Source organism: Equus asinus, chromosome 3 (assembly GCF_041296235.1).
Source record: "Equus asinus isolate D_3611 breed Donkey chromosome 3, EquAss-T2T_v2, whole genome shotgun sequence".
Taxonomy (NCBI): Eukaryota; Metazoa; Chordata; class Mammalia; order Perissodactyla; family Equidae; genus Equus; species Equus asinus.
The window spans coordinates 51,636,053-51,660,203 of NC_091792.1; the positions used below are offsets into that span (position 1 = coordinate 51,636,053).

General features: G+C 37.2%; 1 protein-coding gene across 4 annotated transcripts in view; it reads left to right on the plus strand.

Moving 5' to 3' along the window:
• The window catches only part of TLL1 (tolloid like 1), a 192,197-nt gene that overhangs the window by 14,238 nt on the left and 153,808 nt on the right, over positions 1-24,151 (plus strand). For 2 of the 4 annotated variants that reach the window (XM_044767001.2, XM_070505030.1), the window contains exon 2: positions 18,317-18,422. The exons of the other annotated variants lie outside the window; for them this stretch is intronic. In XM_044767001.2, coding sequence (XP_044622936.1) covers positions 18,401-18,422 — 22 coding nt within the window. In that variant the 5' untranslated portion in view covers positions 18,317-18,400. The remainder of the gene's footprint in view (positions 1-18,316; positions 18,423-24,151) is intronic. 4 annotated transcript variants of the gene reach the window in all.

Sequence of the window (24,151 nt, forward strand, 5' to 3'; positions counted from 1 at the left end):
TTTGAATATGATGAATTAGAATAATTCATTTACGGGGCTGACCTGGTGGTGCAGTGGTTAAGTTCGCACATTCCTCTTCAGTGGCCCGGTGGCCGCTGGTTTGGATCCTGGGTGCGGACTGATGCACTGCTTGTGAAGCTACGCTGTGGCAGCCATCCCACCTATAAAGTAGAGGAAAATGGGCACTGATGTTAGGTCAGGGCCCATCTTCCTCAGCAAAAAGACGAGGACTGGCAGCAGATGTTAGGGCTAATCTTTCTCAAAAAAAAAAGGAAGAATAATTGATTTACTAGTATTCCCTCACTTTGCATTCCTAGGATGAATACAATTTGAGCATAAACTATTATTCTTGATTCCATCCTTGGATTCAGTTTATTGATAATTAGTTTGGAATTTTTGTTCCTCTGTTCATTAGTTAAAGTAGCCTGAAACTCTTCTTCTTTTAGGGTGCTTGTTGGGTTTTGGTGTCGAGGTTGTATTAGCTTCTTAAATCCTCTGGAATAGTTTGTGGAGGATTGGAGTTATTTGTTCCTTTAATGAATTTGAAAGGATTTTTCTTTGCCTCTGTTGATTGTCTGGGAGTACTAACAGTTCAGGAGAAGTTTAAACTAAATTCTCTGCTTGAGTTATTGGGCTACCATTGATAATATCAATTTAGAATGCAAACCTACTTTGGGAATGAGTTTTGCTTATGAGATTTCAGAGGATATTTGCTTTTCTCCTCCTACTTAGTCTCAAGCTTCCAGAAAATCAGTTTTCGTATAGTTACCTGGGGTGGTAGGAACTTAATTTTCCTTCTTCCTTATACTTAGGAGTCCCAGATTTGGGAGTTCCAGATTTTGGGGGAGTTATCTTTTAGACTTTCCAGCTAGACCTTCCTGGCATTAGTCTTTTGCTTATCTCTCTGGATCCCCTCCTTCACTCAGCCATGAAAATGTTTTTACTCCTCCTTTCATACATTCAGGGAGATTTTTAAAATATTTTATCTAACATATTTAGTTATGCAGGAAGCCCAGGCCAATACTGAGTCTAGCATCTTGGCAGAAGTAGCAGTCTTTAAAAAGGACTTTACATGTTAAAAAGGCCTTTCAAATGTTAAACATCAGGGGCTGGGCCCCATGGCCTAGTGGTTAAGTTCAGCACTCTCTGCTGCAGTGGCCTGGGTTTGGGGGTTCAGATCCTGGGAGCAGACCTACATCACTCATCAGCCATGCTGTGGTGGTGACCCCCATACAAAGTAAAGGAAGACTGGCACAGATGTTAGCTCAGGGCGAGCCTTCCTCAAGCAAAAGAAAAATGTTAAACATCATCAGGGTATTGCCTTATAGAACTTAAAAATTATGGCAATTAAATGGCTTTATTTGAAGCTCATATATTAAATATAACCTTAAGGTCTTCTATGGGAATATACCATATGTCTAATTTGGTTAACATGGGAATTTCATAATGGTCAAACCACCATTTGTTTTAGCTGACTTTTCAAGATAGTCATTCAGTCCTAGGTATGCCCAATAACTCTGGAAGTTTCAGGAATTATATGTAAGCACTTCGTTGTAAACATAAACATTTTTCTGCCCTTCACTTGAAAGGATTCAATTCAAATTTCAGGGGAAGAACTTCCATATGTAACTCAAAGTAGCCATTGTGATTTGCAAGGAGACGCTGCACCAATTACCTGCACTGACCTCCTGCCTTCAGGCAGATTTGACTACTTTTTAACCTTGTGGAAAGAACTAGGATTATGCTTTTCTTAAATTTACCAGTGAAGTAGATGAGGGATGTGTTTCTGCATCTTTTGATACTTAATGTATTTTGTTTTATTGATTTTGAAAAGATAGAGAAGCAACTCATCATCATTCAATCTCTTCAATTGTTTTAAAACCATTAATAAGGTTTTTCTTTTTCTATTTAAAATAAGTAGAATTTCTTTAACTTGTTCTCACATGATTATTCAAACTTCTGATGATAGAACTTTAACCTCAATTAACATCTATGCTTATTCAAAATTTCTTATATTCCCTTTCAGTTACAGGGCCTCAAAAGAGATCTTCTTCTTCAATTTGTAGAAATGTAGCTCTGAATGTACATTTAGAGATTATAACCCCAAACTCCTCATATTAGAGGTGCTGCAATGCTGTTCTGAAGTGCTAACCAATCCCAATTATCACACTTAACCTATCTTGGAGCATGTGATGCAGATAGATCGAGTTGGGGCGGTGACTTGTGAGTGTGAATGGAGGTGAATTAGAAAGGTCATTCACTGCCCCACAGTATGTTATTCACTAATTCATTATGGTTTCCTGAAAAATATGCCATTAATGATTTCTTTGAATAAAGCATTGCTCTCTCTATACCTCTTTTCTTTTAAAACACAAATACTCTTTGTTGGGTAAATATTAAGTCATTAACTTGAAAATCATTAACGGGAAGGATCAGGCCTGTTTCATAAATATACTAGGAACATGGAAAACTAAGGAGGTAGAAAAAGCAGCTCTGAGGATAACCTTAGGCTACTTCAGAGCTTTGCTTTTGGGCAGCTCATGGTTTGGGTGCCCCAGTGCTTCTCTTGTCCTTAAACTTTTGTGTTCCTCATATTGGTGCCTCTGCATTACGCTCAGTCATTCTTAGTTAGCCTTGATCTGGAGAGTGGTTATGGAGACTTTTCTTCTCTAAGGAAATTCTGACCTTACTTTTGGAGATTGCATCTTCACAATGGTAGCTGTTTCCATCAACTCCACTTCTTCTCATAACTCCAATGTGTGCTTGTCATTTTGAGTCATTAGTGAGCATGTAAACTAGTGCTGAACTTTTGAGTAAGACTATCACTTGATGGCCTTAGAAACTTACCTAGAATTATAATACTTTCTAAACTGATTCTTTAGTAAGGTTTTTTACATAGGTGTTCACTCCTTAAAGAAAATTGGATCCAAATTGAATGATCGTATTTCTTCATATGGAACTGAATGGAATCCTAATAAATTCAAGCTATGTGAACTTCTACTTCTGGTTGGAATGGAGTAACGTGGACCAGATTTATCATGTGCCTGAAGCAACAAAGAAACTTCACAAAATATATTGAACAGTAGTTCCCAAGACATTGAGCATCAAGTGACAACAGACAGTAGTCTTTGGGAGACAGGAAATAAATGAGGTGAGCCTTATGATTGCTCCAGCTTACTATCTATAGATCAGGGTTGGAGAATCCAGGCAGAGACCAGAAGTCTCCCTGTGTTGAGGAGATGGACCTGGAAATCCAGAGATTCCAAGGTGGCTAGAGTTTGCAGGGCAGGGTTCCGGAGAGAAGAGAGCTGCACAGAGAAGGAATTCTGGAGACCTGCAGAGAATTCTCATCTTCTGTTCAGCAGAGTCTTCAACCAGAATGTTCAGCTGACTACTGATTAGTCCATGCATGTAAGGAGACCACCCAAGGCTCAGGAAATAACTACCCAAAGGGTAGGAGGAAGAAATCCTTGGAGCTCACAGAGCAGGAAATAGTGTTCCGTTTTCCTCTAGCAGAGTGGAAAAACTTCATAATTCACTGGGCATCAGAATACTGAGAAGAGTTTTTCCACAGTATTGGGAAAAACTTAGCTCTAGACTAAACACTGTTCCGGTCCTACCTAACCAAGCTTGGAAAAGAAGACCAGAAGGGATCCAAATAACTGCTTCCCAGAACAAAACTGAAGAATATTTATAGGAATATAAACATATCCAGCATCCAAGAAGTTAAAATTCAACCCATATTGCACCTGGCATGAAATCCGTATTGGAGCATTGTTTTAAGAGGGGAACAAACTGGAAACAATGAGCATGTTTGTCATTAAGAAAATGGTTGACTAACATATGTTATATCCTTACTAGAGAATATAATGAAGGTATTAAAAAGAATTAGTTAAGCGTATATCTGTTGATCTAGAGAGATATTCATGGTATAATAAATGAAAAAAAAATCAAGTTTCCAAAAAAACCCACAAAGAAAAAGCATATATTTGTTTATATGTTGTTTACATATGAAAGATAGAGAAAGAAAAAGAAAAAGGAAGGATACACAGAAGGATCCATACCAGGCTGTTAGTATTTATATCTGAAGAAATGGAATTGGAGTAGGGTGTGGAGACTATATAATTTTTTCTTTCATATAATTTGTTTTACTTGTAAAATAAGCATAAATTACTGTGTAATTTTTCAAGCCTTAAAATATTTCAGAGAAAAAATAATGACAAAGACTATATGGGGAGATTAAAGATTTTTATAACATTAAATGACAGCATAGAAATATTAATTTGTCTGCATACTTTGATTAGAACTGTAAAAATGAGAAAATGAGCTATGTATGTGGACAAGGCCTAGTGAGAACTTCAGCCTTTTTTTAAAAGTGTGCTAGATATGTGTATACTTCCCCTCCTTTTTTATATCTGAATGTTTGTGGGCAATAATAATGATAGTCTTATTATGTAAAGTATGCCACATATAGATGGATGTAGATTAGAAAATGTAAAAAGGAAAGGTATTAGAATAATAGGGTTATAAATTAGGTTTTTTTCAATTTCCCCAAACTTTATGTAATGTTATACTGTCTTTATAATAAAAAGTAGCTCAAAACTCAAGTGGGCTTGCAAAGAACCATGAAAATGGGATTCACAATGAGGAGAAAAATCACATAAATGTGTCTCAGAAAAGGTACAGATGACAGTACTAGTACACAAAAACATTAAAATAATTATAATATTTCATATGTTCAAGAAGCTAGAAGATTTGACATGTTATATGGAGACATGAAGGATATAAAAAAGACCCAAATCAAATTTCTGGAGATGGAATATCCAAAGTCTGAGATTAAAAATACACTGGATGGTATTACCAACTGATTATACATTGCAAAAGAAAAGGTTAGTAAACTTGAACACAATACAAGAAACTATGGTAAATGGACACAGACAAAAGGTTTTAAAAGCATGAACAGAGCATCAGTGAACTGTGGGACAGCATCAAGTGGCTTAATATGCAAATAATTGGAGTCCCTGAAGGAGGAGAGATAAATGGGGGAAGGGGGTGGTGATAGCGGAACAAAGCCTAGGAAATGATTTGAGGAAGTAATGGCTGAAAATTTCTAAATCTGATGAGAATAATAAATCTGTAGATGCAATCTTGTCAACAAACTGCAAGTACAAGAAACATGAAGAAAATGGCATTATGTCACATCATAATCATATTTCTTAAATCCAGTGATAAAGAGAAAGTATTAAAGAAGCGAGAGAAAAGGATGCATTACTGAGGAACATCCAAGGAATTACATATGGAGCGCAAAGATAAGAATGACAGCAGATTTCTCATCATAAGCAATGCAAGCTAGTAGGCAGTTGAGCAACGTCTTCAAAGTCCTGAAACAAAAACATTGTCAACTTCGAATTCTTTACCCAGTGAAAATGTCTTTCAAAAATGTAGGTGAAATACCTTTCAGACATGTAAAAGCTGAAAGAATTCATCACTATCCAACTTACCCTAAAAGAAATGTTAGAAGAAGTCCTTCAAGTAGATGGCAAATGACAACAGATGACAGTCTGAATCTCCCAAATGAATAAAGAGCATGGGAAATGGTAACCACCTTGGTAAACAAAGATTTTTTCTTCACTGTTTAAATGTCTTTCATTGTTTAAAACTTTCCTTCTGCTCTGTCTTATGTCTCATTTCACAAAGAATATAGTTGATATACTAACTTCTCCCAATTTACTGTGACTTTCCATACCCCCATTCAGTTCTTAGCTCCAGGGCCTTATTTGCCTTGTTATCTTCCTCTCACTATTGTCTTCCTGTTCACTGGCATACTCTGCTTGCACTCCTTTCCCCCTGGACTTAAACACATGCATACCTACTTTTACAGAGATGAGATTGGGTTAAAATTAGCATCAAATACAACTTGGAAGGGGGCATAGAATTAGAGTGATAAATGTTAGAAATGGTTAGGATTAGGGGTTGAAGTGAAGAGAGTATCTGACTGTGTTAAAATCAACCTTATGATTCCTAATCAAAGCAGTTTTCTGACTCATTCCCCAGTCACTCACCAATGAGAGACCCCACAGATGCCCAGTGAGGCAGATACCCTCATTGTGTTCTAGGAATGACTCTGCTTGTCTTTTTAGAGTAATAATGCCACAGTGCATTTCTAGGATAGGAGCAGTTTTTCCAAACATAGTTCAGGAGTCAGCAAACTGCTGACTTCTTTTTACAAATAAAAGTTTTATGAAAAAAGTTTTATTGAGGGGCCGGCCTGGTGGCATAATGGTTAAGTTCATGCGCTTTGCTTTGGCAGTCTGGGGTTTGTGGGTTTGGATCCTGGGCATAGACCTGCACACCATTCATCAAGCCAACAGTACTGCCATCCCACATAGAAAATAGAGGAAGATTGGCACAGATGTTACCTCAGGGCAAATCTTCCTCAGGCAAAAAGAGGAAAATTGGCAACAGATGTTAGCTCTAGGCCAATCTGCCTCACCAAAAAAAAAAAGTTTTATTGAGGGGCTGGCCCAGTGGTGTAGTGGTTAAGCTCACACGTTCCTCTTCAGCCACCTGGGTTTCACAGATTCGGATCCCACGTGTGGACCTACACACTGTTCATTGAGCCATGCTGTGGTGGCGTCCCACATACAAAATAGAGGAAGATTGGCAATAGGTGTTAGCTCAGGGCCAATCTTATTCGTCAAAAAAGGAAAAAAGTTTTATTGAAATGCAGCCATGCTCCTTTTTTTATGCATTGTCTATGGCTGCTTCCATGATATAACAGTAGAGTTGAGTAGGTGCAACCACTGGAGTTAGTGTGGACATCTTGCAATGCTAAATTATTTACTTTCTGACTCTTTAAGGAAATGTTTGCTGGCCTGTGTAGTTAATTAAAATTAATAATAGCAAATACCTATAGCATTTACTGTGTGCCAAATTGTTTTAGTACATTAAGTAAAAATATTAATTTAATACTCATAAAAACCGTATGAAGGAGATACTGTTAAAATACCTGTTTAATTGAGGAAACCAAGGCACAGAGTATTTAAGTAATTTGTCCTAAGTCTCAAAGCTAAGTGGTAGGGTCAGGATTCAAACAAAGGTGGCTTTACTCCAAATCTTGGCTTTCAATAGCTCTCCATACTGTGCTCCAATTGAAGAAATAAAGGAAATACAGAATGAAAAAGTAAAAGGGCAGCACACAGAATACATGGTGCATTTGTGGTGGACAGCCAACCGATTTCGGTGAAAAGCAGGGAATTATTTAAATTACAAGAAAGAAGATGAGATATATTTAATTAGTTTTAGAGTCATTATTGCAGTTTCTTCAGGCTTATCCATGAAAGGATAATTATTTGACTAGCCAATTTTGTTTTAAATTTAGTTTTATTCACCCTTAGTCAATGACCTCTTTGAATCAGGCCTGTATCTCAGTGTAGTAATTTTACAGGATGGTAGACTCGGGCTTCTTCTGTCAGCTTCCCCGTTTTGTCCTTTTTTTTTTTTTTTTTTTTGTGGTTCATTGCCATATCCATGGAACTGTCCCACCAAGGAATCAAAATGATTTCCAAAATTTTCGTTTCATAATTTTGAATTTTCCTCAAACCTGTTTTATATTTTCTGCATCATTGTAGTAGAGAAATCCATAAGCATTTATTTGGGTAATTTGTTTGCAACTAAAACATGTGAAACAAAACAGGCTCAATAGATTCTGTCAGCTTGCTTATTTTTCTTGAAATGATTTGAGTTTGGATTCTTGACACAGTGGTCTCAAAAAAGTTTAAAAATTATACAAACATACAGTTTGGTAACTTTCTCCTTTTGAATATTATACTTGTGACCAGAGTTTAGCATGAAATAATATTTAAGAGTACGTCATAGTTGGGCTTTTATTAAAAGACCGTCATGCCACAATTTTATCTGTTTTTGAACTCAAGCCATAATGTCCTTTCCCTTTAAGGGCCATAATAGATATTTCTTTCAATATGGGAAGCTGGAGTTTTATTCATTGTGAGACGTTAAAGCAGTCGCTGTTCATTGCATCCAGATAGCCTCATCAGCTATAAAAATGTGTGTGTTTTCTTTTACTGGACACCTGTGACAGGGATCTGTGAGGAATTGTATCTTGGACAGGGATCTGTGAGGAATTGTATCTTGTAGAGAATGTTTTGTCCTGTAAAGAGATTATTGTCTGGTCAGGAGTAATAGAATAAGGATTCAGATGACTGTAATAAAAAATGCCAAGTAAGGTCTGCTTCACATAAGTCATTTTACAAACTTGTGAGAAGTTAAATAGTGTTACAATATTGAAATACCTGTTCAGGACAGTAGTGTAAGTTGATAATAAATCTTTGAAACAAGCAATGTTATAAGACTTGAAAAGAAAGAGATATTCTTTTACTAGTTCACCTTGAAAATGCTTTACAAAGAAGTGCTAGTTGGGTTTTAAGTAGATGAGAAGGATTAGGTTATAATGAATACTGAATATTTCTATAGCACTTGATTTTCTTTTCAAAATACTTTCACATATGTAATCTGATTTTACAACTAGTATGGCTATTCTCATTTTAAAAGTAGTTTGAGACTAAGGGGGCTTAAATGGCCACGTGTACACAACTGGTAATTGGTGGTGGTGTTATTCGTACCCAGGTCTTCCAACCTGGAGTCCTCTAAGTTTTATATTGTACCACTCCTTAAAGAGAAGAGTGGAAAGCACTAAACTACAGTCAGTCTGCCTGGAACTCAGGTAAAGGAAGTTGGAAATTAGGCTAGGAGGTAGAGAGGCTCTAGATTCTGAAGCTCCTTAAATGCCTGAGAGTAGATTTGAGGTGTGAGCAGGGCAAGAGAAGATGAGTAAGCCATCGCAATAATCCAGGCCAGACACGGTTGTGGCACAAACCAGGGCATTCGTAATGAGGTTGGAGGCAAGTGTTTAGATTCTGGGTACGTTCTGAAGATAGAGCCAACTGGATATGCTGGTGAGTGGAATGTGGGGGTTTTGAGAGGGAAAGAGAGAGTCAAGAATGGCTCTAAAGTTTAAAGCTTGAGCAACTGGAAGAATAAAATTATGGTTTAATGAGATGGGAAACACTGAGAGATGAACAGGTCAGAGATGAGTTTCAGACTGTGGAGTGGAGATGCCAGTTAGACATCCAAATGGTGATATCAAATAGGCAGTTGGGCAGGTGAGTTTAGAGTTCAGTAGAGAGTCTGGGTTGGGGAGATGAATCTAGTAATCATCAGAATGCAGATGGTATTTATAGTGGTTAGATGGAGTGACATCCCCAGGGAACAACTGTGGATAAGAAGAGAAGAGGTCTCAGGACTTATTTCTGGAATACTCCAGCATTCTGAATTCTTGAAGATGAGGAGCGACAAGTAAGGAGCTTGATACTAATGCAGTTGCTTTAGAATAAGCTGAAAAAAGGCTGCTGAGTGTGGGAAAAGCTGTAAGGGCGGTTGAAATGTAACTTAAAAGAAACTTGGATTTTTTTTCCAGACTGTGCTATGGGCCTAATGGTGTGTTAGGTAAGAAACATCCATCATAAAATGCTAACGTGAATAAATGTTTTCATTTTTTGGATGAAACAATGTTTGTTTAATTGCCCCAATAGCAAAGTGAGAAGTAAGTATCAGAGAGTCATTGCTTTCATTTTTAACGTAAAGAAACTAAGACCGGAGAAGGTGAGTGGGTTGCTTGTGTATTTACAAGTGATGGCACAATTTTTTTGGTTATTAATGTCAGGTTAATTTTCAATACTTACTGTAGTCTCTGCTGTCAAAGATCTTGCTCAATTTCTAGAGTGATATATTTCGTGAGCAGGAACTCATTAGACACCAGAGCAAAGTAGAGAAAAGGAATTGATGTTAAGCATAATAAGAGAAGAACAGTTAGAACACAAACAGTGACAGGCTCTACAAGGACACAAGGAATCATGGTGTGGTGAAGAAAGCACCGGACTGAGAATCAGGAAATTTGGATACCAATTCTGGCTGTTTACTTTTTTGAAAGCCTTGAAACCAGTTTCTCAGAGCTTAGTGTGTGGCTAAGAGCATGACTCTCCTGTAGGAAGGGGTGTGTAAGCACGTTGAAAAGGTCTGAGAGGACACCTGTCAAGGAGTTACCTCTGGGGAGCAGACTGAGCCTGTAGGGGCAACAACAGCAGCCTTTTACCTTCCTCCTTAGCACTGTTTGATTTGTTTCTAATGAGCATGTGTTACTTTCCTTAGTTTCATCAAAAAATAAAAGAAAAAACTATAAGATAAAATTCAATTAAGCCATTTCTAGACATTGGTAAAAACATGTAGATCATTCCATTTGATCTCTAAATCTTAGTTTCTCCTATAAAATTAGGGAGTTTGGCCACAGTCCGTAAAACCAATTCCAACTCTAGTATCCTGTGATCCTATGGAGAGCCACAAAGTTTTAGACGTGAGGCGCTTTCCTCACTACCATATAGAAGGGAATCTTTGAACGAATGTGTTCAAGAAAATCAGGTGACTGAAATGCCCTGGTACACTGTAATGCTGAAATTGTACATTGCATCAGTACTAAGTAGTTCATAACCATACCAATCACTTGAAATAGTTACTTTTGTTATCTCCCATCATCCAGTTTTACATATGAGGACATTGGGGCTTATCAAGATTAACTCGTTCACGCAGCTGCTAAGTGATGAAACCCAAGCCCGAGTCCTAAGCCTGAAATCTAAATGACTAAGCACATCTGCTCTCAGTCTTTTTGGGGTGTACATCTTCCGTGATGTGAAGAAGTAATGATTTATTTTAGTTTACAAAGTGGGAAAACCAGAGTTTGCCTGGTTTTTCTTATTTCTGATGTCCTTTCAAGTTAATTTTAAAGTTAACTAGGTAACCTGCTCATACCTCCTTTCTGTGCCTCCCATGATAGAACCCTACCCACATATTCTTCAGTCATAAAATGCCTTGCTTTCTGAAATACAAATATCTTACAATTTATGGGTGTGTTTGATATGACGGTATTTCTTTTCTCTACAGGAAAATTTAAGTCAAAGTTGTTCTTAAAAATGTTACCTCTGAATTCAGAAAATAAGATGATAGACTTTCTGTTGGCAGCACTGTTGTCTTGTTAAACAGTCGAGGGGCCCCTACAGCTAGTTTCCTGACTGTCTTCCTGGTCCTACCTCATTGTTTTATTCAGAGCTCCAGCTTGAGTCTCTGACTTTCATTTCTTTTTTAATTGTCAGACATGGAGCCCTCCCAGATCTGACCCACTCCTCTGCTGCCTCCTGATTCTGTTCCAAAACGTGATTTGGTTTGTCTACTGTTCTTTTTTTCCTACTTACTTTCTGTGACCTGTGTGCACAGCTCTCAAACTTTTCAGAACATCAGAGTCACCTGGAGAAATTTTTAAAATTATAGATTCCGCAGTATAGATCGGAAGTGCAAAACCAGTTGCTTGAACTGTGACCTGGATTTCTCTGTTGAAAGGGTTGTTTCATGCATTGCCAGACTGGGAATTTCTGCCCATGTGATCTCTTCACCTGAAGCAGGTACCTTTGTAGATTTTCTCCTGGTTCGATGAACTGGGTTCTTCACCAGCTGTGGGAAGTTAGGAAATTAGCTATCATTCCTCATGGCATTAGAAACTTTATTTTTGAGAATTATAATAGGAAGCCATTCTAATCTCCAGAAAAATGTGCCTGTTTATACTTATGGTTGTGTTAAGCACATCATAGTAAATTACACTTAGAATTATATTCCCTGTAGAAGTGCTCATTTTACTGTATAACAACAAAAAAAAAACCTTTTATGTTGGTTTTTTTTCCTCTTTTTCCTTCTTTAATCAAATATAAAACATTTTATGCATTGGAGTTTATATTGTTTAAAAAATCATCGTCATACCACATGAACTGTGAAGTAATTACATGTTTGTTCCAAACAGTTTTTGAAACGATATTTCCCAATGGATACTTTTCTTATTTGAATAACAAATTCAGATCGTTGATTTTTTTGTCCCGTTAGTACATGCTGAGTTCATTATGATTAAAATATTCAATGAAATTAAAGTTATTTATGTTAATTTACTTAGTGAATATTTAATAAGTGTCTACTCAATGCTAAGAGTCTTACTAGGTGCTGGAGTTTATGCCCTAAGCACAGTTTATACCCTCATGCTGCTGTCTATTGTCTATTTTTATTGTGTGAAAAAAAGCCTTTTCAGAGCTGAGTGTTCTTGTTCTGCACTTCATGTTATTTTCCTCTCTGAGACAACACATGCAGATTACTTTTTGAACTAGGGCTTAATTACACAGGACTGCTTAAAGCAAATAAAGTGGTATATAATTTATTCACCTGAGAAATTCAAGGGAGGGCTGATCCTGCCTAGATATGAAAGTCTAGTTGAAAATATGTTAATACTGTGTTCCAAAATAGATTCCCATATCATTGAGCTTTCCCTTCTGCATCTTACCCTTAATTTGCAGTTGTGCAAAATAATAGCTGTCTCATAGTAGCCATTTAAACTGAGGTTCTATGTAAAGCACATATTTTAGTTTATAATTATTTACAGCATACACTGGGGAAGTTCCCAAACTCTAAGAAGTCCATGTCATTAATCTCTGTAATCCTCTCGTTCTTCACTTGTAGTTGCTTATAGCACCAATGAGAAATGATGTTTAAACGCTTGTCAGGAATGTTTATTTTTTATATTTGTTACCTTCATTAGATAGTGTTTTCTGGTTGGCTTTCATCTTCTACCATCTGTAAAATGTTCGTAGAGTTTGTTTTCCTTTGCTACCCCAGAGAACAGCAGGCTCTACTAAAAATGCTGTATTTATGCAGATTGGGAGAAGTCTTGAACTTATTTGTGCTATTTTCCCCAGATTTTCGTTTCTAAATATTTGTAATTTTTATCCTATGAAATGCAATTTATACTGCTTCTATTCAAGCCCATGAGTGCTCTGACTTCTTCAGGAAAGTTATCCGAAGGTTTGATGTTCAAGCCAGTTCAGTGTTACCTGAGAGAGACTGAGTGGTCCTTCCACTGAGATAGAGGGATGCACCTGGATAACGAGCATGGAGGATGACAACGTCCTTGTGAAGAACGGTGAATCGTATAAGATTCTTGCAGTCCGTTCTCGCAGACCACTTGCAGGCTGTGGGGTTAGCCTGCCACAGTTTCACAGATGCTGGTAGAAGCTTTTGTTTCAGAGACAAGGACCTTTATTACACCCAGCACAGCAAACAGTATAAAATTCCTGTTGTGTGAGTTAATCTTGCTCCCTGGGTCCTTTAGGGGTGCCGTGGAGTGGGCTGGACCGATGGTACTAATATATAGAGGATTCGTGTTACAACCCGGGATTCCGAGCTTAGGGAACTCTTTTATAATGGACTGTAAGCAAACCTGTCCAAACTTTACCCTGGAGAGAGATGTTTTACTGCTCAGCAACAAATCTGCCCTCTGCCCTATCTGCCTCAGCTGTTCCCTACACAAAAATCCTTGAGAAGATAGTCTAGAACAAAGGACATCAGTACTTATCGCAAGATAGGCTCCTAAGAGCCCCTTGGAGAATTGTCTCCTGGGAGTCCTGAGCAATGAGTATGCTCATAGTTTGAACGATTCCTATCATAATTTTTTACCCAGTCTACTGATTCTGGTTTACTTGAGTTTACTTTGGAGTATATCTTTTTATATCATCTTTATCGTAGGCAATATTGATGATTAATAGTCCAGCTCAAACATGAGTAACTAGAAGCACAGAGGAGAGGAGGAGCTGTTCATCATAGATAAGGCCCTCTTTCACACAAACGTGTTGTATGGCAAGTGATTTCTTGGCCTTTTTGGGGTTCTAGGAAACACGTTAAGTAATAATAGCCCAAACTGGAATTTCCTTTTAAAGAAGATGGTCTGACAAAAAAAAGGGGGGAAAAAGAAAAAGTGTCAGAGAAATAAAGACAGAACTACTTAACTACTGAGAACAGGATTAAGTCTGCTTCTGCAGTTTGAGTTAAATCTTGTGGATTTATGTGGATTGAATGCTTAAGATGATTGAGTGATGGAATGAACTATAGGTTTATATCTTTCTTTGCCAGGTACTTAATTGCCTGCAGGAAAATGGCTCTTTTGAAGTGAATTTTGTGTTAAATGTTCAAATGATTGAAGTTATTAATGCTGAGGATTATTTAGTCACCCCTCCCTCAATATTACTAACTAGAAAACTGAGGCCCAGGAATCTGGGAGACTTGCCTAAAGTTACACAATGGGGAGGAGCAGAGCGAACCCCTCCTGTCTTCCTGTAAAGCGTTTGTTTACTCAGAAGGTGCACATTATGTTAAGGTCAGACAAAGAGAGTGAGGGAGAAGAGAGACGGAGACTGAATGAGCTCAGTGGGAATTGTAACCCTCTACATATAGAAAACTCCAGTTGTGACTGTAAATACTTACCCAAATTAGTGTTGTATTTGGGACTGGCCGGGATGTATGAAGGGTGCATTTCAATTTCTGTCTAGAATTTGGCCATTTGGAAAAATACTAATTGCTATTCAAAATCACTTTAAAAAGATGAGTATCCATGATGCAAATACAGGATTGCCTGAAGCACAATAAACAATTAAACCAATTATAATTTACCAGTGAAACTTTCAAGCATTGAGAAATTGGCCTTGTTTCATGTTTGGTGAAAGACAGAGAATGTCAGAGTAGTCTAACTACTTTCGTCTGTATTCAGAGGCACTGGCTGTGTTGAGCTGGAAGGGGTCTTGGAGAGCATCTGTTGGGATGATTTTCATCTCTTTGAGGAGCCCCCAGCTTTTGGAACCTGAGGCCGTGCAGAGGGACCCACTGAGGGTGAAAATCTTCACCCATGCTTATTTTTAATAGAGCTACTCTACTTTTACCTGTTTCACGTCTTGGCTTCTGATATTTAGAAAACAAACTCCGGAACTCACCAATATCATGTTTCGTATCTTGGTAGGAGTTTAAGTGCGTGTATTTATTAAAACTAAGTGATTGTATACTTAAGATTTGTGTGTTTTATTATATTTCAATTTTATATAAAAAACTGTAAACAGTTATGAACTCAGTTATAGCATGCGGAAGTATTTAGGGGGAGGTGTACTGATGTCTGCAATTTACTTGGAAGCGCACCCAAAATAAGGTGGACTGATGGGTGGATACACAAGGGAGCAGGTGTAACATGTTAATGGTAGAATGTAGGTGGAGGGTATATGGCTGCTTACTGTATGATTCTTTCAACTTTTCTGTATGTTTGAAAATTTTCTTAATAAATTATTTAAGAGAAAACTCACCAAGATAGTTCAATCCTCTCATTTTTATAAATGAGGAAAGAAAGGCTCAAGGAGAATAAGATTAAGTCATTGGCAGAGCAGGTACTAGAATAAAAAGTCTTCAAAGAGCTGGTTCTGCTGCTCGTCTTTACATTCAAATTCGAGCAATATTTCTTTACTTAAGCGTCAGAAAAATCAAGAGTGTTATGAAAGATGAAAAAGAGGCATTCTGCAGGATTATTGAAACTCCTACTTTGAGGAAGATATCCTTTTTCCCTGCTTTTTTGGTTTCTTTTTCATGCTTGTGGTGTTGAGGCAGTTTTTGTGCCTCTTGTAGTTTAATACCTTAGAATTGATTGTGAATTTATATATTCTATGGTATTTCTGGGCCAACTTTCTGTTCTGTTTTCCATTCACATATAAATAAATGCATACAGTGTTTCTTGATCAATGTACTCCTTGAAAGTATAGAAGTGAAGGTAACTGCTTTAGAAAAGGTCTATGAACTCTACTTAGATTCTCCTGATGTCTTTTCTGGGGGAAAAAATGGCTTTGCCTCTGGTGTTCGGTATAAGTCATAATGAAGGACTACCTAAAAATGACTTCTCCTTTACTCTTAGACTCTTCTACAACATTTAGAAGGTAAGAATCTCTGGAGTCTAGGCTGCCTTAAGTTTAAATTCTGATCGTGATGTTTCTAAGTGTGAGAACTTGGGGAAGTTACTCAAATTCTCTGAGCCTTTTTCCTTGGGTATAAAATCAGGGTAATAATGGTACTCTACAGCTCATAGTATTTAATAAAATCAATTATTACTACTTTCATTAGTGGTAACTTTAGAATTTGCTAGCGAATAACTTATATTTGTAACATTTTATATTTATATTTTGTTTCATTTACTTTTTATTTATAGCTGACTTTCACTTTTACAAGGGGTTAGTGCTCCTGAATATTTATAGGATTTACATCTTCCCTTGTCCTGTCAATAAAGTGTGCACACTGTAATTCTTACAGTTGTTTGCACAAAAGCATGAGTCATCAACAAAGCACATTTTAGTTAAGATTGGGTTTATTTATTCTCTAACTCTGTTGTCCTTTGAAAGACTCTTGCTTTCAGGTTTTAGTGTTGAGTCCTGCTTTTCAGTTTCCTCTCTAGAATTTCAGAACGTTAAGAACTATAGAATTGTAGACTTGTACAACTCAAAATTAAGAAACGTGGAATTCTAAAAGAGTGAGCAATTAAAATTTTGGTTATTAGTGCAACTTTTAAAAATTGCAATGTAAAGATGCTACTTTTTCACATTAAGTGGGTAAAGGTATTGGTGTTAATTGTGGGCACAATTTCAGACGAATGAAAATGTTAGCTTGAAAGTTATTGTGTAAGTATATTTTATCCACCCCAGCATACATAAACATATAAGATAATTGCTTATCATTTGAAGGAGAAAAAAATGTCAATGTTATATTTACTATAGTTCAGTATTGGATAATGCTTTCTCTATCTATCATTTGAAATCCCTTTTTATTTTTTAATTTTTTTTAAGATTGGCACCTGAACTAACATCTGTTTCCAAACTTCTTCTTTTTTTTTTCTCCTTCTTCTTCCCCTCAAAGCCCCCCAGTACATAGTTGTATATTCTAGTTGTAGGTCCTTCTGGTTGTGCTATATGAGATGCCGCTTCACCGTTGCCAGATGAGCGGTGCCATGTCTGCGTCCAGGATCCCAACCGGGGAAACCCTGGGCCGCTGAAGCGGAGTGTGTGGACTTAACCACTTGGCCACAGAGCCGACCCCTGAAATCCCTTGTTAAATAATGTGATATTTCATAGTTTCCAAAAGTGATGAAATGAGCTTATGGTACAGAATCATAAAATGTAGAGGGTTGGAAGGAAGCTCTGAGATCATCTAGAATTCTAGATTTGTGGTTTTTAATCCTTATTTTGGGGAGTTTTAAAAAAATACTGATATTTAGTCATACTCCAGATGTAGTAAATTAGAATCTCTGTGAATTGGGCCTGAATAGCTCTAGTTTTCAAAAGCTCCCCTGATGATCCTACCGTGATATCAATGTCAGAATCATCCATCTGTGTGTGTGTATATATGTATATATATTTGCCAATATTTAGAAAGGAAACAGAGACTTGCACTGGATCTTGGTGAAGTCATAGAGCTATTCACCTTCAGCCTTGAAACAGAATCTTAGTCTCCTCTTAAATCAGTGGTTTTTCTACTCTCCCACACTGCTTTCCTTTGGTTACTCCATACTGTGTTTTTATTATGAGTTTGTGTGGTCTACCCTTGGGGGAGACCTATCAGATGTAGTCAGGCCTTGTGTTGGTGGGTGAGCTTCAGGGAGATCATACACTTGTATTTCCTGAAACACAGGGGAGTGAGTGAAGATGCTGGCTTAGCCCCCATACCCCGAACTGGACTGGTCAAGCTGCTCCATAAATAGAGTTCTTTGTGGCCAGGAGAAAGTGCAGTGGCACTTCTTATTGGTTACTCTAAGTTTTGTGCACTATGTGTTCATTAAATTATATTCCACTTTTTTCAGTAGTAATGGAATATGTGTATTAGACTAGTTTTAGTTATGGGACATATGTTAAGTTTATTTTAAAGATGGTAGAATAAACAAAAATAAATATATTCTGTAATTAAAGCTCATTTAAAATAATTTTTTACCTATTTTATGATATCAATTCTTATGATTTTGTTCCTATTTACAGACACCAATATAATTCATATATTCTGTACAGTTAATTAGCTTTCTGTGTGTTCTGGAGTCTTTTAAAATATGAAGTTATAATATTATCATGCCATTAAAGTTAATTTCTAAATAAATGGCAATATGGGAAATTGTGTTATAACCCTCTCATGATATATCCTTAGGATAAATACAGTTTATTCTAGGTTTTCATCACCAGTTTTTGCTGTGGTGGGATAATGTTATGGTCTCAAATGGCATGTGGCCAAACATGGATGCAGTGTTAGCGCCTCTTGAAGGCCTGGTTTAAAACACTCACTCTGGGATACTACTGTGCTTCTTTACTTCCAGACTGACCACTGCTCTAAGCAGTGTTGGGGCAATGCCTGGGCTGCCCGAGCCCTTGAAGTTCAAGAAGAAGCACCTGGACTTCTCATGATGGGAGGTCAGAGTCAATGTAAGTGACTTCCTAATTTTGGGGGCTGAATCCCTTCAGTGATTTAGGTTTGTATGAAGCCAGCCGTATAAATGATTATTTTTAGTGCGTGTTTTATGTTATCATCCTACCCCAAAATATTACCATTGATCTCAAATAAAACTTCAGAAGTGTTGCTCAAATAATAAGTTATGTATCTCTGGTGAAAAGCATAGTACAAAGATATGATGCGTTCAATTCTTTATTTCCATAGGATTACCCATTGATATTTTCAATTCTGTGAAAATATTACTTTGAGGAGATTGGAGTTACTTTGAAAATTTGAGTCAATTATAGTTTAGAGAAAATTTAGAAAGTCTAATTTAAGATTTTCTTGGATTTTAAAGCTGAGCAGAGCTTTATTTATCAGACATAAACGTATTAGTAGGCAAAGCTGCAAAATTTCTGTCTTTGAGAATAGTTTCAATTCTGCTATAGCTTGAGCATTGTTGGTGAGCATTGTTGCTCAGTACAGATTTATGTCTTTTCAGTGATGTTACTTCATGAATTCTCAACCATGTAGGAACTTCCAAAGGTCATAACTCAGTAAATTGTATTGGAAAATACTTGGTGTGTGAACAAGTGGTTAGTAGAAATGGTAAAAAGAATGTTTATTTGTGATAAGTTATAGCAAACTGGGATTGGGTTTTTCCTTCAGGGCAAAATAATGAAGTTATAATAGGATGCTTGTATTAAGATGGAATGTTCATTAAGAACAGAGATAAGAGGGGAAAATGATGAAAGAATAGAAAATATTACAATGCCATCAAGTTTTATTCTCATCAAGTCCTGAGGATCTAAGTCTTTTCAAATAGTTTTTCTAGCTGTTTATAAGTTATATGGTAACAGCATTTGAAGATCATGAGAAGATAATTCCTCTTGTACAGCTGAACTCTTGTGTGTAAAATTGTAATACATGACTACATAGAAGGGAAAACAAAATCCTGCAGTAAATAAAGATTGAAATTGGTTTCTCTTTTTCTGTCTAATGGCTTGGATCCAACTCAGATAAATAAATTTGAACTACTGATATACAAATTAATGTTTTACATATTTCTACTTTCCTTAGTTGAATCCATCCTATAACATATTAAAATAGTGAGTACTGGAAACAGCATGGTACATATAGCAAAAAACCCCAGGTATATTTTAAGTTTCTATTTCCCAGTTTACTAGAGTGTCATTTAAGTTTTCTGAGCATCAGGTCTGATTACCTGCTCTGTCTACTCTCCTAGGTTGCCGGGGGGACCAAATGAGATTGTATATGTGAAAGTAGTTTGTTAACTGTGCCAGGCTGTAGAATATTTGTTAATCTTTTGAGTGCAATGCTTATAACAAAACATCTAAAATAATCTGGATGTTTTATGCACTTTAGAGAAGGTTGTCTCCTTATATGACTTATCAAAAAAAAAGCAAGAAACAAAGTAATTAATATATGGCTGGCTGAAATACATGGAATAACAACATCAAAATATTTGTGAAAAGCAGCTTGAGTTACCATGGTGTGTCCTGGAAACAGACTGTCTTTATCAGCCCTCCTTCCTCTCTCTCCTCTGTTCTTTCTCGGACTTCTCTTGCTTCCCTTGGTCCCTTTCTCCATTCTGTTTCCTCCCCCGTCCTTACTTTTCCAAGGGTGGTGGGACTTTCCTGCTTGTCTCCTGACCTTAAGTTTTGTACCCTGTGGATCCTCTTCTTTATCCGTATTATATCACTTAGACATGCTGGCAGCTATTGCATAAAGTTTTTTGACGTCTTTCCCTTGATGTTTTGTAGTAAGACAAAGTGAGGCTCTAAGCTGCTGGACCAGAAAGAACAGAGCAGTCTTTGGTCCCCAGTGGGTAATAAAACCACAGGTAGTGTTGACAGGTGTGTATAGTCATACTTCAGCTGAGGCTGTTCTGTGGTTTGAAACTCTTTAGTTCTATCTGTCACTCCATATACAATTTAAAAAAATTGTTTTAAATCTCATCACATGTTTAGAATGAAAACTCATAGAAGAGCAGAAACAGAAGAAGTACAGTTGGCCCTCCATATCTGTGGGTTCTCCATCTATGAATTCAACCCACCATGGACGGAAAGGCCTACGATAGTTGCGTTTGTATTGAATGTGTACAGATTTGGCTTTTCTGTCATTATTCCCTAAACAATACAGTATAACAACTATTTATGTAGCATTTGCATTGTATTAGGAATTATAAGTAATCTAGAGATTATTTAAAGGTTACAGGAGGAAGTGTGTAGGTTATATGCAAATACGACCCCATTTTATATGAGTGACTTGAGCATCTGTGGATTTTGGTATCCGGGAGATCCTGGAACCAATCCCCCTGGGTACTGTCATGCGTGAAAGGGAAAGTAAGCAGAATTTGAGAAGAAATACAAAGAAACATGAATTACATAAGAAGGGTAGCAGTCAAAGGTGGATTTTTAGGTTGGAGATGAGAGGAGGGCTGTTGGATGAGAGAGAAAGACAGAGAGATCTCATTTTACCAGGGTTGCTGTGGCTTGTCAGGGCTGATTTCAGAAAAGCCTACGGGGGCTCTGGAAGCCAGGGCAACAGTGCACACCAAGTGACCTATGCCAAGAACACTGGAAAGGGAGAAAAAGGCCAAAAATGAATGGATGGGTAACAGGAGGTAAGGAACTTATTTATGTTGGCATTCATAATTTAAACATCATAAACTTAAGAGGAGTATCTGTTTTGAAACTTCTTAGCATCAAATACTTGCTGTGATTTTTTTTGTCATTGCTTGTTTGTTTTCAAAACCTGTAGTGGAAAGAGTGGTTTAGAAATCTCAATATTTGCATGAACATTGTTTACTGTTCTGTAATTAACCGAAAGCAAAACATTGAGCTTGCTTTTTCTCCATTGTTTCCTTTCCTTCATTTCTTTACTATAATCATCCTTTTCCTTCCCTGCCCTTCTTCTCTTGTCTCCTTCTCTTCCTTTCCTTCCTTGTTTTCCATTTCCCACCCCAAGATTTTAGAATGATTTTTTAGACTTACAAACCCTGGCTTGACAATGGGACATCTCAGAGTGTTTTTCCTCAAACATGTGGATCGTAAGTAATTTTAATTCAGAGATCCATGTGCCACATCGAATTTTCAGATTTTCCCTGTTGCGTAAAGAGACTGATAGTGATAAATATAGAAAAGCTGAAAAACAGAACAGTACTTCAGTAACTTAGGCTATTTGTGCACATTGTCTTATGATTTTCAGAATTTCTGTGTGTCTAAAAACTGGAGATCTTGGAATGTGATCTTTGACAGAGGCTCCTCTTCTCTGAGGGTTAAGCTCTGGTAGTGAGCACAGGATTTGAGAGGGTCACCTCAAGTTGCATGAGATTCCTTCCTTTGCCTGGTCTTCCCCTTGTGAGTGATTCCCGAGCTGCTGTAGCGTACCTCTGTCTCTCAGGCAGGGATATCATTAACTAGCTTGTGCTTGTCTTTGGATAAATTACAAAACTGTACCCTCTCTGAGAAGAAGAATTACAAGGCACTTTTTTCTTCCAGGTGTGGCTTGGCACTGAGACTAGGCTGGGTTTAGACTCCCACTTGCCACCCAGGAATTGTTGCAAATGTATAAATAGTACCATCGTATGCAGTAGCCCTGCCTCCAAGCCCAGGGTAATGGGAAAAATGGGAAATTTTCCCCTAAAAGGATGATGCCTTATATATCATCAAGTCCCCAAAATACAGCAAAAGTTTTTTGCAGTCTTAGTCAATAATCAGAAATTGCTGACTTTTTGGAACTAGCAGATTATCAACATTTTATCTGTCAGCTTTCAAAGTTTTAAATAAAGTAATATCCTAATCATGGGATATTAATTATTGGAAAATTATTGAAACATAAAAATTGTTTCTATGCTATTTAATGAGGCTTTGGGGTAGGAAAATAATGCAACTTAAATGAAAGATTACATTTTGAATATTATCATGTGTCGAAGAGTTGGTAGCAGTAATTATGATTTGTCAACCTTGTAGCACCCCCAATTCCCAGATAGCTTGGGAAGCTATGGATTGCAGTAGAAGTAAAATGTCAAGTGTGTGTGTGTGTGTAGATTGATCTCTCTCCCTCTCTTTTTTAACATATTAATTCAGATTTTAAGACCTTATTGAGGAGATAGCAAGCAGGATGGGAAAGGTTTCAGGTTAAAAACTTCATACTTAAAGCTGTGATATTCCTCTTAAATGCATTTAAAAACTTGAGCATTTAAAATCGCCACAAGAATTGGAATTTGCATACAGTGTGACTGGCAATTTGCTTCTGTCCTCTGGCTAAAGTTCTTATCTTATGGGGACAGGAAGACCACAGAGGAGGGTGACATAGGGTGAGAAATGGGAGGCCACTTTGTTTCAGGAAGAAGAAGGCAAAGGGGTGAGTTTTGAGTATCTTTTGGGTCCAATTTGCACAATCTAGTGATGAAATCACCTGAGTTTCAGGGATACCTGTTGTTCTGGACATCACAGCTGGCATTAATGCCATGCATTGTCTTCTTTGATATTTAAGTCAGAGTGGACAGCTTCCACCCAGTGCTTTCATGCCAAAGCCAGGAGTTGGAAGCTAGACCCCAAGAACTCCCAGCCAGCTAGCGGTACTGGCCAAGTTTGTCATTTCATTAAGCTGCAGTAATGGAACCTCGTCATTGATACAATTGAAGTGCTGCATTTTTGGATTCTACTTGTTAAGTTGTGATAAGGTTTTATTGCACCAGATGAATGGAGCATACTAAGTTTATGTTCTCTTTTTTTTTTGATCAATCACAGCTCCTTCATGTTTGATATTACAGTTTGGAAATGTGAATTTGATGTTGTGCTACATATTTAGAAACTAGAGCAGGACTCTGCATACTAGAGCTAGCTTTAAGCATTAAAAAAAATGCAAGTATATAAAAATGTCAATTAGAAACTTGTGTATACCATGAAAGAAGGCATGATTTTTGGAAAATATATACTAAAATCAGTATTTTCAAAGGGTGTTTGCTTACTCTTTCACTAATTTTGGTTTCCTTAGACTGTGTTTGGTAGAAATATTGAATTTGCGGTTCTTATATTTGATACTGAGGATGGAACTTTAAGCAAGTTTAAAGTAAAGCTAAAGTAGAAATTATTAAGATTATCTCTAGAACATGTTAAGTGTGTTTAATTCCCTTTAGAAATGGAAGTTTTAGCTAGTTTTTTCTTCTGCTCTAGCTGTTGCATTAGCAGCCATAGACCAAGTGACAGCATCATTGTTTTTAATAAAATGGATTAATAAAAATGTAAGAGGATTAAACATTTCGGCTTCTGGCTTCTATGCTTAATATGAGAGCATTGGCTTGAAGCCAGTGTACTATACATGCTAATTTATTGGTACCTTGCTTGAAGTAATGTAGATGACCTCCTCTGAGATTGTTCGCCTGGGGCAGTCATTCTCAACTAGGAGCAATTTTGCCCATGTGGGACATTTGGCAATGTCTAGAGACCTTTTTAGTTGTCACAACTCAGGAGTGGGTTGCTACTGGTGTCTAGTGAGTAGAGACCCGAGATGATGCTAAACATCCCACAATACACGGGACAGCCCCCACAACGAAGAGCCATCCAGTCCGAGATGTCGATAGTGCCAAGGTTGAGAAACCCTGATCTAGGATTTGCAGTTTTCCTTCTTCTTTGTCTTCCTTTTTCCTTTTCCTTCCTTCTTTTTCCATCCCCCTTACTTAAATAAGTATGTG